The sequence below is a fragment of the Neoarius graeffei genome, chromosome 5 (genome assembly GCF_027579695.1).
Source record: "Neoarius graeffei isolate fNeoGra1 chromosome 5, fNeoGra1.pri, whole genome shotgun sequence".
Taxonomy (NCBI): Eukaryota; Metazoa; Chordata; class Actinopteri; order Siluriformes; family Ariidae; genus Neoarius; species Neoarius graeffei.
Window position 1 is genome coordinate 51,312,804 of NC_083573.1, and position 17,865 is coordinate 51,330,668.

The following is a 17,865-nucleotide window of genomic DNA, read 5'->3' on the forward strand; positions in this document are numbered from 1 at the left end:
CTGCTAATCCTAGAGGTTCACATAATTTTGCCACTCACAGATATGTAATATTGGATCATTTTCCTCAATAAATAAATGACCAAGTATAATATTTTTGTGTCATTTGTTTAACTGGGTTCTCTTTATCTACTTTTAGGACTTGTGTGAAAACCTGATGATGTTTTAGGTCATATTTATTCAGAAATATAGAAAATTCTAAAGGGTTCACAAACGTTTAAGCACCAGTGTAACTTAAATGTTTTTAATCAGTTAAAAACATTTATTTTTTACTCTTTAATACTTGAGTACATTTAAATGTAGCTCTTTGGCTTTCACTTGAGTAACTTTTTGGCTGGATGCATCCACTCTTTTTTTTTAGATTTTGACACATTATTTATGATATGATCTGTTATTGCTCTGAAATAAATTTGTTTTGACACTTTCACGTAAGAATAATTTCTCAGTAATGTTTCCATCCATGCAAATATTGTTCTTTTATGTAGATCAAACCAAGATGTCATTTTGGTCAAATGACTGATTTATAGTTCTCAAGAAGAACATAAATATAAATATGACACAGATCACAAAGATATCTAGATCAAAGTGGCTGTTAAAACACTGTCAAACACATCACCAGGCATAGTACAAAGCACTTCTCATAATGATGAAGTTGTGTTCCAGGCCTTGCCAAGTTTTAGCAGCACAGAGCCCCGGATAACAAATATTAAATAATGATTGTGCACTGTTTGTCTAGATCTAGCAGGTATGGGCATGATTAAACACTGGGAGGGAGGTATTTGGGGATGAACTAGAGGGATAATGACGGTATCGCATACATTTCTCTCTCTTTCTCACCATCTCCTTCCCTCTGTTAGCAGAGCAAAGCACGACTGAACTGTGCACATACAGCACTCATGATGCATACAAGTGATAAAGTATAACTACAAACACGGAAGAGACACATTGCTGTGAAAGTCGACACTAAAATTGATTTAACCCTGTATGCAATAGTTCATACTGTGTGTATAATCTTTAATAACATGGTTAGTGAGATGACATGAATCAGGATTATTTTTAGTCATGGATAGTGTTTGCTCAGTTTAGGAGACCTCAGATGTTAGGAAAGATCAAGACATTCCACAGACATTAAATTCAGTAACACATGAAGCAAAAATCCTTTAACCTGTGTTATATATCTGTCATACCACTCATATGAATTTGTTCTGCATTTTCCAAATAGAAAGGTAAGACAAATAATAAAGGGCCCCAGGGCAGGATGAGCAACAGATTATGAATTTGTTTCAGCTGAACAAATGAAAGAGCAGAACAATCTTATTACCCAGCACAATCAGATTAGAGATGTGGAATGACATTTGCTGCTAAACTGAATTATGGCTATATATGAGTGTATGCCTGGAAAAAAAAACCAACAACAACCTAAATCCTCCTGTGCTTTTTAAAGACAACATGGGAACAGGTCAGGATTTCAAATAATTTCATTCTGACTTGCATTTTAAAGTTATTTGGTTTTAATAAACTCCAGAGTGTACATGTATCATTTGATTTCTTTGCAGCTCCCTGTTCAAACCAAAGATGAAAAAAAAACAGATATGTCTAGACTCCTTGTAAATCTTGGTGTTTGCATGTACTAAAACTAGGTTTACATAGGTTTTCAGCCCAGTTTTACTCTCACAGCCAAAACACACATTGTGAAACATGATAATGGGGGGGGGGAGCATCTTGTCCTTGTTGATTGATGACCTAAGCAGAACATAGTCATCTTCTCTAATTGTACATCTATCATTAGAAGAGCTTCACCATATAATATGACTTACAGAACGTTATCGCACATCTGTTATAGAATTTGGCCAAGATATTATTGCAAGCATCCCAGACAATATGACAAGTAATAATCTTAAAAGAGCAGTGTAATCCCAGAGCCTAAAACTGAAACAGTAATTGCACAGTCTAAGATTCTAAATTGAAGTGTAATCTTTTAATGCTTAAATCAACACTACTGTTTATTTTCACACAGTTACACTGAAACACATGTAAAGCCACAGTGTGGTCTGAAGTGTTGGACCATTCTCTTCATGCCATTCTTTTCATACTAATTATTTCACCACCGGGCAGCACGGTGCTGTAAGTGGTTAGCACGGTCGCCTCACAGCAAGAAGGTTCTGGGTTCAAGCCCAGCGGCCAGCAGGGGCCTTTCTGTGTGGAGTTTGCATGTTCTCCCCGTGTCTGCATGGGTCTCCTCCGGGTGCTCCGGTTTCCCCCACAGTCCAAAGACATGCCCTTAATATAGGTTAATATGGGACAGCCTTGGGCTGAGGTGCCCTTGAGCGAGGCACCTAACTCCCAACTGCTCCCTGGGCACTGTTAGCATGGCTGCCCACTGCTCTGGGTATGTGTGTGTGCTCATTGCTTGCATGTGTGTGTTCACTGCTTCAGATGGGTTAAATGCAGAGAGGAATTTCCCAAGTGTGTGATGAATAAAGTTGTGCTTTCTTTCTTTCTTTCTTTCTTTCTTTCTTTCTTTCTTTCTTTCTTTCTTTCTTTCTTGATAAAGGGATTTGAGGTTACCAATGGAAATTGGGGTAAGAAATGAAAAATCTTAGTTTATAGTAGCTTCCATGAACAACTTTCACTATCCTACCTACTCACACACACTCCAGTGCAGACACAGAGGACTATTCGTCAGTAAAGTGATTATGTGCAGTGCTGGATCCCCACACAAAGTGCTCATTCATCCTCTTCTCTGCCATTATACCTCAGTAACAATCCTTCTCTCAGCCCTAAAGCAGTGTCCCATCTGTCCTCTGTCCCTACCTCTGAGCACTAGTGATTCATGGCTAATTGATCGACGATGCCACAGAGTTGTTGAGGGTCTTACAAAGCTGCGACAGAACCACTGAAAGTGTTTTGTATCTCTCTCTCTCTCTCTCTCTCTCTCTCTCTCTTTTCAGCTTACATACTCTCCTCGTCTCTTCAGCAGCTCAGCATGCTTTGGCACATTTATGCAGTGATGGCTTTTGTCTCCCAAGCTAGCAAAATGCAGACAGACAGTGCATAGATCAGTCCAATCTTTACTTGTCACACCAGGCTGCCCATGACAGGCTACACTCCATCTGCTGTACATCCACAGCCCCAGAGAGATAATGCTAAATTAGGACGCTGCCTCACCATGCTGTCTATGGCGCATATCACTCCAGAGGTCTGATGCCTTCACTCTGTGGCCTCGGTGGATTTGGATGACACATGCTGGAATGTAGTCCTCAGCATGGCACATTTACTGTCTACGACTATAATAATGGCTATTGCACCTGCATTGCATTGACAATAACTGGATTTGTGATCATCATATTTGGTGAAATGTCACACATTTAAATTGACCCACTTAGTCCATGTATTGGTTGCATAATGAAAATGCAAAAGGACTCGATAAGAAAAGAGATAGCGTTCTTGCTTAATGGATCTGTTTTTTAAAAGATAGGGCCATCAGCAGATAATGTTTAGTCATTAGATTTTATTGACAGTGGGTGGATGATGGTAGGTGTTTCATGCATAGAGAGAACACAATTAAAGCGATTATATCTGATACCGATCCCAATCCAGCACTCTTTTAATGGGTCCATATTAACTGAAGGGTTACAGTCCACAATGTTTTCATGAGAGAAAAAAAAAGTCTTATGAGAAAAGTCTCACATTCTGATTTTTACTTGTGTGTGTGTGTGTGTGTGTGTGTGTGTGTGTGTGTGTGTGTGTGTGTGTGTGTGAAAGCTAAGGTCACAGTCATGCTCCTGCTAATGTATCTGTCTTTCTCCTCAGTGCCCTTTCCCTTCCTTTCTTCCATCATGCTTCCTCCAGGAGCCTTCCTTTATTTCCTCTCCTTGTCACTTGCTCATCCTTTTCTCCTGCTGTCAAACTCACTTTGTCTTCCTCTCCCTCTTTTCTTAGCATCTTGCTATTAATCTCTGTCCTTCCCTTTTGTCCTCTTTCCCTGTGCATTTTCCTCATCACCTTCATCTTCCTCCTTCTTTCTCTCCTTGTAATTTTTGAGATGTTTTTTTAAGCACATTAAATAATCTTATACCAGTAACTTAAATACACAATACAAGTTACATGTATTAATCTAAATGCAGGTAAACAACGAGTGTTGTTGTTTTTGTTGTTTTGTATCCAAATGAGAGTCGCAGCTTACCCGTCTGTGTTCTCGCTTCTTGAAGGCCAATCTTGTGGCCGATTGTTTTGAAACAACTTTCAGTTGTTTATTCAGTTCTCCATTCATTCGCTTTTTCCACATAAGGGAGAGATATTGCTGCTGAGGCAAGCGTATCCAGCAGAGAAATCAGACGGCTGGTCCACTCATTCTCCATTTTCTCCATGCTGAGTACTCCGCCATTACTGCTTGGCTCAGGCAATTACTAAAACCCGGGATGGGATGGGACGTCACCGGTTTTAGCAACAACCGCAGGGAGGTCACTACCCAAGCGATAATATGTCACATCCCATCCTGTTCCATCGCGGGTTTTACCAACAACCCTCGGCTCACACTCCGGGAGAACTGGTGCAACTGAACTTACTTTCCTTTTTAAAAAAAAATAAATTAAATAAATACTTTCCTTTTCTTGTAGTTTTCTTTTCCTTTAATTGTTGATACTGCACCCTCTTTCAACACAGGCTAAAAGCCAACGCTCTTGAACAGATCAGAGGTCTTGTATGAATCTTCAGTAAAATGTGCAGAGCAGAGGAGAGACCAATTCGTAGCCGCCCAATGTGCCCGTGAACAACTCACAAAACGCGTCCAAATCTTTGCAGTTTGAACATTCTTGGGACATGAATGCAACGTAAACCCACCTTCTGCTGCACTGGCCAGCAACACATCTCCATGGCATGGTGATAAATTAGCTCAAAATGGAGGATCAGAGTTGCAGTCAGCTCTGTGTTTTAGTATAGTGGAAATGGCGATGAGACTGATAGACTTCCTGCGGTGACGTCACAGATGTCAAGGTCATTCACTCAGACCGCTACCTATATGAATCATTTTAATTGTAAAAATTACTATATTAGATTTATTGTTAACGCTTAAAACTATTCCTGTGCCATTATTGAGGTCTCAAGGCATTTATAAACAAAAAGTGAGGCCATGGTTCTACGTATCTCCTTTAAGGATGGACAGCAGTTTCAAATTCCACCCTGCTTTCAACCTCAAAACAGATGTTTGTCAACTTCTGTTTCACTTAATTTAAAAATGTAGTGTATAATACGCATCTAGTTCCCAGATAAAAAGCCACAGGTGCGCTAGAAAGAGGAGAAAATCAAGCCGGCAAAAACAAGGAAAATGGGCTCATCCTGCTGTTGTCAGAACAAAGCTTCTAAAACCAGGCACTCATGTAGACTGTTTGCAGTTAAAAAGACTTTGTTTTGATGGGTGAAAACATGCCAAAAAAAATCACCTGATACACCCAGAGGTGGAAAGTAACGAATTGCATTACTCGCGTTACTGTACTTGAGTAGCTTTTTTGTGTACTTATACTTTTTTAAGTAATTTTTAAAGAGTGTACTTTTGCTTAAGTATGTTTTCTTTTAAGTAGTGTACTTCGGTACATTTTACATCACAACCGTTACTGAGTAAAATAAATAAATAAAAAAATAAAAAATAAAAAAAAGGCTAAAACGGAGAAGGGGAAATGCGTTCTGGAAATGAATCACGGGAAGGACAGTTGTCGCGCGCGCGAGTCTCACACAGACGATGGTGGACATGCACTGGCGCTTTGGGGGGGGGCTCAAGCCCCTGGGCCACAGCCAATCAGGGGCCTTGTAATATTAATAAAATAATAAACTGTCGGAATCGTGGGCCTACATTAATGTACGGATAGAAATAAGGTTAGAAATAAATGAGCGCACAGTAGCCTGCTGTAAGAGACATGGTGGATGTGGTTCGCGAAACAAACACCCACAACTGTACCAGAATAAAATGTAACAAAATGTAACGTCACGCACGAAAGCGCGCCAAAGACTGCAGACTACAGAGACACAAATTTAGAGGCTTTGAAAGATGAAGCGTTCACATCATGTTAGCAGGGCGCATAAAAGGAAAAAAAAGAGAGAGATGCAGGTAATGATAGAATCATTGCCTAAAGTCACAGACTTTTTTAAGGTAAGGATCACCAATCTGTTCAGAATATCAGCTACTTATCAGTTATCAGCCATACCAGCAGCTAGGCTATGTGCAGCTAGGCTAGATATGCTATGATCTGTCCAACAGTAAAATAAATCAGTTGTGATTTGAATACGTGTCGTGTGATTTGAGTTATAATCCTGTTAGTATAATAGCATATTTCGATGGGGATAATAAAATGTCTAAAACGGCATCTACTGAAGAAATTGATGAAAAGATTGTAGGCTATAATGTTCACAGTTCAGGCAGCAGACAGAGTAAGCATACTGAGGGGAATAGCAATACAAAGCTAGCGCAGATCCACATTTCTCGCTAGCTGTGTTGGGTGTGTTGTTAACCTGTGTGGATTTAAGTGAAATACTTGAGAAGTTCTGTGGTCAAGACAACGTTTTAAGGTAAGGACACTTGATTATTAATGTTTGCCCGCTGTGGCTTGTTGTTGACGAAAGGCCCACATGATTTTGCCTTATGCAGCTACTGCTAGCGTCATGCTTTGAACTAGGTTAAGCTCATTTGCGCTAAAGGATGGGTTTATTGAAGGACTTTGATGTAGCTAGTTTCTTTTTAAAAAATCGTATGCTCAAAACAGTATGCCCGTGTTCATCATGTTTAACTTTTTTCTTGATGGAGTGCGTGAAATATTGTTGCAAGTGGTATTTCTATGCAGTCATGTCAAAAAGGCAGTTGAATGCACGGTCTTATTCAAGGAGAAGGAAGACTTGCATGATGCTTGAACATAGATCGGTAAAATAGACCCTAGTAGGACTTGGTTTTGTGTATTTCGGTCTGTAGAGTTATGAGTTTGGCCGCTGTCCATGGTGTTTACGTTTCATGTGGCCGCCGAGCCAAGTACCTTCATCATCATCATCATGTTCCCCTGTCAAAAGTTAAACTCTCTAGGGGTGCTTCTACTGTAGCAGTTGCAGCAGTTGCTCAAAGTTTGATTTGTCCATCATCATACATCTTATCTGTTGGGTGTCTATGCCCAGCAGATTTTCCCATTTCGTCCATTTGTAACCATTTTTGTCAAACAGGAGCTGCTTTTGCACTTGGTTATTGCCCATCTGGCAAACGTGAGCAATATATTTTAGTTGTTGTACGTAGCAGGATAGTTTTATATCCTGGGTTCCTGTCAGTTTCCGGAGGTCAGCATTGGACATCTTGTAGCTCCAGTCTATATCTTCATTTGTAGTGTTCTTTTGGTCAGGGGCATTCTTTCGTTTATATCCACCTTTAATCATTTTCCTTAGGAAGCCGTGCCACACTACCTCAATTTTGTGAATTTCACTGGATGATAGTTGCCATGCCTGTGTGCTGTACAGGAGACGAGATCGAACGCATGCCACTAGGAACTTTATACGAGTTTTTAGTAGTATTCGGTGGTCAGTTATAACGTGTTTCAGTTCATTCCATTTCATGAATGCAGCATTTATCCTAGCATGCAGGAAATGTGAGGATTCATCACAGTTGCTGACATTATAACCAAGATATTTAAAGGTGCGGACGTTTTTAATATTAGTGCCGCCAAGGGAAATGATACTTAGTTTACATTTGATATCCTCATTGACGTTAAAAGCCATTGTTTCTGTTTTGACATATGATATTTGTAAACCAAAGCGGGTGTAGGTCTTATCATACAACTGAAGAATATTCTGAAGCTCCTCGATGGATCCAGCGAGTATGGCCTGATCATCTGCGTATAGAATCTCTGTTATGCAACCCTCTCCTGATGCTTGTGCTTTCGTACGCATTTCTCTTGTGGATACCTCATTTGGAATGCAATATCTGAACTTGAAGCCTGTATCTGGGTACAGTTTTGATATCTCATGCTGTGCAATCCTGACAACAAAGTCCATATAGATATTAAAAACTGATGGCGATTCTAGGGCACCTTGTCTTGCAGTGAATGTTTGTTTTCATGCTGCCAAGCTATTTTTATGTATTTTATTTTTTAAAAGGACTTGTCTGTAGGTGTGTGTGTTTTATGTTTACAACACGTAGGTCTACATTAGCGCACACGCGCTTGTGTGGTTATCTCTGTCCACGCCCCTGCGTGAAAGTTACGCAGTATCACTGTCCTGTCCGTGGTAATAATCAGAACCGGCTCTGTAATGATAATGCGCGCGTTCTTCTCTCCCTCTGTGGTCGGATGTGTTGAGCGATGTGAGCGTGGGCCTTGCGCAGCTACGCTGAGCCAAACGTAACCTATCGTAGGCTTCTAGGCTAATTACGCGCTTACACTGTAAATGCTTGACACGTATTGCAAATAAAATAAGAGTGTTTTCCCGGCCAACGGTAAGGGTAGGGTTGACAAGTAGCCTATGAGGGGCCTAGCCCCTGGGCCACGGGTGTTGATAAAGCGCCCCTGCGGACATGGAGGAGACCGAGGAACCTGTGGTGGACGACCCTGCAGAAAATGCAATTTCTTCCAGTAATGAAGTGCACCCCTGGCCCTACATACGTGATCACTTCAGCTTCGTAGAGAAAAGGGGTGACAGTTTCATTATGCAATGCAGATTATGTGTGCCCAAGAAGACAACCATTGCGGCATACAAAAATTCAACGTCTAATCTGCGCAAGCATGTTGAGGTAAGTATTGTCATTGGCATCATAATCACGGGCTCAGATAGAGGGTGGGACAGGTGGAATTTGTCCCACCCAGATTTAAATTCACCTCGTTCGGTCCCCCCCACTTATAGGGAGGAAAAAACGTCTATGCTGTCTTTCTTTACATAAGGCAAACCTCACGGAAAAATCAAAAGACTAATTACCATTCGGTTTATTGAGGTGCACAGCAGTACATACATAGTTGCAACAACTCACATAAAACAAAACAAAGACTGATATTCGGTTGGTTGAGCTGCACAGACTGCACAGGTTGTGAGCTCGAGCTTGGTTGCTATGGTTACCCACAACAAGTTTGACAGTCATATCGGGGTTGGGGTTGGTTTGCTGGCAGCTTTGTCCCCCCCAGTTTTTTGTCCCCCCCAGTTCAAAAAACGTATCTGCGCCCCTGATCATAATGTTTCCTTTCCATAGTAAAACCAACAATAGGCTGGTTATATTCCAAAAATAGTGGATGGCATTGCTAATGTTGAAGTAGCAACCTGTTGGTACTGTAACATAATGGTAACTAGTCTGTTATTCGGTTGGCTAATCATGCAAGCAAGTTAGCTCGCCAACCTGACGTGATCAGTCCTCCTACCATTCTACATCCAACAGGCCAGAAAGGAATACTAAGCAAAACAAATAATGTTTGAATTGAATTGTTCAATAACACACAGTGCACACAGGCAAGCTACGAGATTTCGGTGCAACATTTCACTTTCATATTTCGTGTACAATGCTTTGTGTGTGGTCAGGGCGATGTAAACAACATGACTGTGTGTATTGACCTTTTTTGTTTGTCTCAGTTTTAATGCAGCATTATCCTAAGCATTCAATTTGACACACTTCCTTTAAATAAAACATCTGGGTTGAGATGTACATATATCCTTGTTTCCTCTTCTTTTTCATTTTTGCACAACACAATGGAGGCAGAAAACACCCATTGTTAAAAGTAACGTTTTACTTTTACTCAAAGTACATTTTAAATGATCTACTTTTTACTTTTACTTGAGTAGATTTTTTGTCTGGTAACTTTACTTGTACTTAAGTAAAATTTCATCAGAGTAACAGTACTTGTACTTGAGTATAATATTTTAGTACTCTTTCCACCTCTGGATACACCAACATATATCAGCTTCAGCAAGCCTTCCTTTATATTTAATTTAGTCAAATGGTGAGAACAAAAATCAACCAGATTTTTGTTATTCATGTAAAGTAGCCAACACTTTGGTGATTTAGTAAGTGTTTATATATATATATATGCCTTTTTCCAACTTTTTTTTTGGGCTCTAAATCCTAAATTGTACTGTTCTTCCTTAAACGCTTAAATTATACTATTTTGAAACACTGACATGTTTTAGGATGTTAAATATTTCTATATTCCAAACCTGTAAGTCCAACATTACTATTTCTTCTTTATTGCACTCTGAATGATCAAAGTCTCCACCATATGAAACATAAAAGCTTGTTTCTGTCCAAATAATCATATTCAGCTAGGTATGAAAAATAAAATCAGATCATTAACTAACACTCATAAGTACTTAATTATAAGCATCTAGCTGTGAAAAATCAAGTGGAGGAAATAAAGACTAAAAAATTCTCTATGTAATCACAAACACTTGGCATTACACCAATATTCAATTTGTCAATTCATGCCACTGCTGAGTGCACTTTCTGGACAAACAGTACAATAATGACCTAGCTTGTGTAAGTTCAGTTTTAGCCTCGTCACCCAACTGGTAATGTCTCCTTATATTTAATGCCCTTTATGTCTCCTTTCACCAGCAGGGGGTATAAAATCAAATTAAACTTTTCTATACACTACAATTTACAAAAAAAAAAATTATTATTATTATCTCATCTCATCTCATTATCTCTAGCCGCTTTATCCTTCTACAGGGTCGCAGGCAAGCTGGAGCCTATCCCAGCTGACTATGGGCGAAAGGCGGGGTACACCCTGGACAAGTCGCCAGGTCATCACAGGGCTGACACATAGACACAGACAACCATTCACACTCACATTCACACTTACGGTCAATTTAGAGTCACCAGTTAACCTAACCTGCATGTCTTTGGACTGTGGGGGAAACCGGAGCACCCGGAGGAAACCCACGCGGACACGGGGAGAACATGCAAACTCCGCACAGAAAGGCCCTTGCCGGCCCCGGAGCTCGAACCCAGGACCTTCTTGCTGTGAGGCGACAGCGCTAACCACTACACCACCGTATTATTATTATTACAAAATTTAAAAAAGGAGAAAGAAAAATATATTAAGGACAGCGAAAGGGAGCTTGGAAAAGTAGTTCAGGCAGTAATCCACTTCACAATCACCTTTTCTATTCTTTGTGACAGTTTCAAAAGCTAAACTGAGAAACAGCCTGTTTTCCTTTGCAGGGCTAAATGACATCTGGTCCATTTTCAGTCTGTTTTGCTCTTGCAGCTAGTCTATCTGAAATCAAACAGTAAAGGTTAGAATAGCAATAACCAGGCTTGTAGTACTCAAGTTCAGGACTTGGACTCGAGTCCAACTCATGCCCTAATTTTAAGGACTCGTGACTTGACTTAAACTTGAGCACTGATGACTTGGACTTGGAGTCATGCATTAACTGCATTAAGACTTGTAAATTGGAGACGAGGACTCAGATTTTTTCTTTATTTTTTGTAACATGCCATAATAATTTGGCATAAGATATTTATATCTACATTCATTTTTGTACTAATTTCGTGCAAGAGTGTTACATCTGCACACCTTGGTGCATGCATTAGATAGACTCTCGGGTGTGCTCCGGACAGCGCGTGCGCCAAGCAAACTCTCGTGTGCGCGCCATAAACGACTTGCACCTGCACAGGATTAAGGCACAATCAGTGCGCCTATATAAAAACTGTGAAAACACACTTACTTTGCGAAGTATTGAGTTGCGTTGCTGACATATTACCGAGCCTTATTTCCTCGTTTGATTTCCTGTTTCTCGTCTTTGATTTTGCAGAGTCTACGATAGCCTGTTTGTGCCTCGCTCGACCTATTGCCTGTTTTATGATTTTGCCTGCCATTCTGGATTGTTTATCTGTCTTCACTTGTATTAATAAACACACCTTCTGCACTTTCATCCGTCTCCCAACCATGTCTGACAGAATACTTCGCATTCCCTGATAAAGAGAATGCACATTCACCTGTTCATACGCCATGTTCAGGAACAAACTAATGTTAATGGCGCTAAAACAGCCACCGTCAAATGGTGCAGTTGGAGTGTTGGACTTGACTCAGACTCGACTCGGATCAATAGTGGACTTGACTTGAAATTTTCTTTAATGACTTGGACTTGACTCGGACTTGAACATCGGGGACTCAAGACTGGACTCAGACTCGAGGTTTAGTGACTTGATTACAACACTGGTAATAACAAATCAAATCAAAATTGATTAACTAAAAGTGGGTGGAAATCAGACATTTTAAAAGGAGTGAATGGATTACAGAGTGTAGAAATGGTGTTCTGGTAAACTTTTAGTGTGGTCTAAATACACCGATTCACTAATACACTAATTACTGTACTATGTCTACTACTTAACTGATAATACTCCACCTCATCACTTACAGTAAGTATTGTGTAACTATTCAGTTCCTGAAAATTTTTTTGAATTGCTGGCTTCCTGGAATAATATGAAGCTTCTTAGATCATCCAAACAAGGGCACCTTATGATCCCAAGGACAAAGTAAAAGCAAAAAGGAGTCAGCATTTTCTGTACAGTACCCTACAAATTGATTTGGTTATCAGCAACCTCTTTAAAAAAAAACACTTTTATAATGTTAGTAGTAATTTTGTGTAGGGTAACCATACCTGTATACTTCCATTGTTTTATGGGGAAGCTATGGCCTAATGGCTAGAGAAGCAGCTTTGGGCCCAAATGGTTGCTGGTTCGAGTCCCTGGACTAGCAGGAATGGCTGAAGTGCCCTTGAGCAAGGCACCTAACTTCCAACTGCTCCCCAGACTGCTCTGGGTATGTTGTATGTCAATCTGGAAAAGAGTGTCTGCTAAATGCCAGTAATGTAATATGTATCCTTTGATATTGTGGTCTATGGCATATTGTGAACCACAATAAATATAAAAGTTCAGAAAAATGCTACACAAATAAAAAAAAAATATTAATATAAAAATTACAAAGATTGACCATCATATAAAGCATTCACCTTCAGATTTCTTTAGAAATAAACTAAATATGATATTTGATTACAGTTTTTCTGAATTGCTAAAACACTAATTCCTGTTGTGTGAATCAATTACTCAGTTGTCTAAACTCATTCACTGAATTGAGCATCATTTTGACAAAACCATAAACTATCTTCACCGAGTAAAACACTATTTGCAGATCTCAGTCCTTCCTTTTGCAAAACTCTAAACACATTCTCATGCAATAAAATACAGTTGTCACTGTGATGCACTTGTGATGCATAATGGTAACAACAAGTGGCAAAATATGAACACAAATGAAACACGTGTCATCCATTGAACACAACGATTCAAAATTGATCACACTTGTTTCTCATCATGTCATGACAACATGACAACCAATATAAGGCAGTTCAGAGTGCAAGCAGGTTGGTCCTGCAAGCTCATGACAACAATGGATCAGAGACACGGAGGACGAGTGCGTGTAAGAGGAGGTAGAGGCGGAGGGCAAGAAGGAGGCAGAGGAAGAGGAGGGAGAGGAAGACAAAGAGTGGCAATTTCTGATGAAATTCTGGCTACCATCATAGACCATGTACTGGTGCATGGCATGACTATGAGGGAGGCAGGCTAAAGAGTCCAGCCAAACATCAGTCGATTCTCTGTGTCCACCATAATCCGGAGATTCAGACATGAGAACAGGTACAGTCTCCTTTACTGTACTGTTTTATCATTGAAAGTTTAAAGTACTACTGTATGCTGTATATATATTTCAGAACATTACATTACATATATTTTGCACATTCTCTTTTTACAGAATTGCAAGACTGCCATACGAGGGTGGGAGGACACCCATGTTCACACCCGAGCAGGAGGCCATTGTAGTCGACATTGTCCCTCAAAACAATGCCATTACACTACGGGAAATACGGCAACAAATTATTGAAAACCACACAGACTTCGAAGGAATCAATAGTGTGAGCCTTTCCACCATAGACCGTATCCTCCATCGCAACAGGATATGAATGAAACAAGTGTATAGAGTGCCCTTTGAACGTAACTCTGAAAGGGTGAAGGAGCTGCGATTTCAGTATGTACAGGTAAGTGTACAGTTACGTAGTTATGGTACTGTACTATATACATATTACAGTTTTTCTCAATTGCTAAAACACTAAACCCTATTGTCTGAACCAAATGCTCAGTTGCCTGAACCCACTGATTGAATCAATCACTCTTTTGGCAAAACCATAAGCACTTTTCACCTGTTTAGACACAACTTGCCAACACATTTTCATTGTGATGCACCTGTGCTGCATAATGGTGAGCACAGGTGACAAAAGTCAAACACAATTAAAGCACAGGTGTCACCACTTGAACACAACAACTTAAAATTGATTACACATTTGGCTAATGATGTGAGGGAACATATAAGCCCGTTCAGAGAGCACTGGTTTGTGAGGCCCTACAATGGATAGAAATCTGAGAAGAAGAGTTCGTGTGAGAGGAGGTCGAGGTAGTCAGCGAAGACAAAGAACAGTAATATCTGATGAAATCAGAGCTACTGTGATTGACCATGTTCTTGTCCATGGTATGAGCATAAGGGAGGCTGGAGAAAAGGTACAACCAAACATCAGTAGATTCACTGTGTCCACCATAATCCGAAGATTTAGAGAAGAGAACAGGTAATTACCTTTTTTGACATTATAGTACAGTATGTAATTGTTGACAGCAATTACTGTATGACATACTATATACTGTACCACAGTATACTTTAAGTAAATATATGTTTCAGTACATCACTGTACCAATGTACTGTAGTATTGTAATGGAGGGTTGGTCTAACTGTTTGTAGGCCTAGTATTCCATGTATATTTTTTGTAACTGCATGTTCTCTTTTTGTAGAATTGAAAGACTGCCACATGGGGGTGGGAGGACAGGTACAACCCCAATTCTAAAAAAGTTGGGACAAAAGTACAAATTGTAAATAAAAACGGAATGCAATGATGTGGAAGTTTCAAAATTCCATATTTTATTCAGAATAGAACATAGATGACATATCAAATGTTTAAACTGAGAAAATGTATCATTTAAAGAGAAAAATTAGGTGATTTTAAATTTCATGACAACAACACATCTCAAAAAAATTGGGACAAGGCCATGTTTACCACTGTGAGACATCCCCTTTTCTCTTTACAACAGTCTGTAAATGTCTGGGGACTGAGGAGACAAGTTGCTCAAGTTTAGGGATAGGAATGTTAACCCATTCTTGTCTAATGTAGGATTCTAGTTGTTCAACTGTCTTAGGTCTTTTTTGTAGTATCTTCTGTTTTATGATGCACCAAATGTTTTCTATGGGTGAAAGATCTGGAGTGCAGGCTGGCCAGTTCAGTACCCGGACCCTTCTTTTACATAGCCATGATACTGTAATAGATGCAGTATGTGGTTTGGCATTATCATGTTGGAAAATACAAGGTCTTCCCTGAAAGAGACGTCGTCTGGATGGGAGCATATGTTGCTCTAGAACCTGGATATACCTTTCAGCATTGATGGTGTCTTTCCAGATGTGTAAACAACCCCATGCCACATGCACTAATGCAACCCCATACCATCAGAGATGCAGGCTTCTGAACTGAGCGCTGATAACAACTTGGGTCGTCCTTCTCCTCTTTAGTCCGAATGACACGACGTCCCTGATTTCCATAAAGAACTTCAAATTTTGATTCGTCTGACCACAGAACAGTTTTCCACTTTGCCACAGTCCATTTTAAACGAGCCTTGGCCCAGAGAAGACGTCTGCGCTTCTGGATCATGTTTAGATACGGCTTCTTCTTTGAACTATAGAGTTTTAGCTGGCAACGGAGGATGGCACGGTGAATTGTGTTCACAGATAATGTTCTCTGGAAATATTCCTGAGCCCATTTTGTGATTTCCAATACAGAAGCATGCCTGTATGCGATGCAGTGCCGTCTAAGGGCCCGAAGATCACGGGCACCCAGTATGGTTTTCCGGCCTTGACCCTTACGCACAGAGATTCTTCCAGATTCTCTGAATCTTTTGATGATATTATGCACTGTAGATGATGATATGTTCAAACTCTTTGCAATTTTACACTGTCGAACTCCTTTCTGATATTGCTCCACTATTTGTCAGTGCAGAATTAGGGGGATTGGTGATCCTCTTCCCATCTTTACTTAGCTGCTGCCACTCCAAGATGCTCTTTTTATACCCAGTCATGTTAATGACCTATTGCCAATTGACCTAATGAGTTGCAATTTGGTCCTCCAGCTGTTCCTTTAACTTTTCCAGCCTCTTATTGCCCCTGTCCCAACTTTTTTGAGATGTATTGCTGTCATGAAATTTCAAATGAGCCAATATTTGGCATGAAATTTCAAAATGTCTCACTTTCGACATTTGATATGTTGTCTATGTTCTATTGTGAATACAATATCAGTTTTTGAGATTTGTAAATTATTGCATTCCGTTTTTATTTACAATTTGTACTTTGTCCCAACTTTTTTGGAATCGGGGTTGTATGTTCTCCCCACACCAAGAGACCCTAATTGTTGATATGGTCTGTAAGAACAATGCCGTTAAACTGAGTGAAATTGAGCAGAAGATCATTGAGGACCATGTAAATTTTGAGGGTATCAACAGTGTCAGCCTCTCTGCTGTTGATCGTGTCCTCAAGCGCAACAGACTACGCATGAAACAGCTGTACAGACTGCCCTTTGATCGCAACTCAGACAGAGTCAAAGAGCAAAGATTCCAGTATGTACAGGTTGGTATATATCCAGACACATTCAATGTTGATTACTCTAAGTAGTGATTTACTGTAGTGGCCTAAATCACTTTTTCTGTATCACTTATAAAACTATATTTCTACAGAGGGTTTTTCAACTGGATGCAATGGAAAGACCCCACGAATACATCTACATGGATGAAGCTGGGTTTAATCTCACCAAAAGGAGAAGGAGAGGCCATAATGTGATTGGCCATTGGGCCATTATTGGTGTCCCTGGGCAGCGTGGTGGCAATGTCACATTATGTGCTGCCATCAGCAATCATGGGGTTGTCCACTATCATGCCAACCTGGGGCCCTACAACACTCACCAGCTCCTCATTTTCCTCAATCACATGCGAGATGCTCTGTTAGGGCAGCAGGATGAGCATCCCATCTATGTTGTTGTTTGGGGCAATGTGAGTTTTCACAGAGCCCTCCAGGTTAGAGAGTGGTTCAATATGAACCAAGGTTTTATCACTCTTTGCCTTCCACCGTACTCCCCTTTCCTAAACCCCATTGAGGAATTCTTCTCCTCATGGCAGTGGAAGGTATATGAACGCCAACCTTACACCAGGGTAAATCTCCTGCAAGCCGTGGAACTTGCCTGTGGTGACATAGGTGTGGAGGCATGCCAAGCCTGGATACGGCATGCCAGGGTTTTCCCCCGTTGCCTGGCCAGACAAAATGTGGCCTGTGATGTGGATGAAGTCCTGTGGCCTGACCCAGTACGGAGACATGATGCTGTGGCTGAGTAATGCACTTATTTGTATATTTTTGTACTTTATTTTTACATGGGCTTACTGTACACAAGATTTCTGCTTGTGCATTTACATGTAGCACTTGTAAAAACAAGATTTCTGTTTTTTGTCTTTTTGTACAAGTGCTAAATGCACAGTTTTTTTGTTTTGCAACATGCATTTAGCCTACAGTGAACAATAAACATTTATTTCTCCACCTTCATGTCCTGAGCATTGTGTTTTCTATTTTTCTATGTAGTGTTTAGTGACTGCTCAGTAGTGTTTTTAATTTTGATTGACTCGGGGCACGATTTGACAACATAGTTCAGTTTTGAGCACAGATTGAACTGTTTTGAGGTGAAAGTTTGGTTTTGCAAGAAGAGTCTGAGGTTTTGTGAATTGGGTTTTGTGTT

At 40.2% G+C, this 17,865-nt stretch overlaps 1 protein-coding gene across 1 annotated transcript; it reads left to right on the forward strand.

Moving 5' to 3' along the window:
- The first annotated feature begins 16,486 nt into the window (after window positions 1-16,486).
- On the forward strand, window positions 16,487-17,643 carry LOC132886042 (uncharacterized). Its single transcript, XM_060920584.1, has 2 exons — window positions 16,487-16,712; window positions 16,820-17,643. Exons 1-2 carry the CDS (start codon window positions 16,503-16,505, stop codon window positions 17,468-17,470), a joined length of 861 nt encoding a protein of 286 aa, XP_060776567.1. The 5' UTR covers window positions 16,487-16,502; the 3' UTR covers window positions 17,471-17,643.
- The last annotated feature ends 222 nt before the right edge of the window (window positions 17,644-17,865 follow it).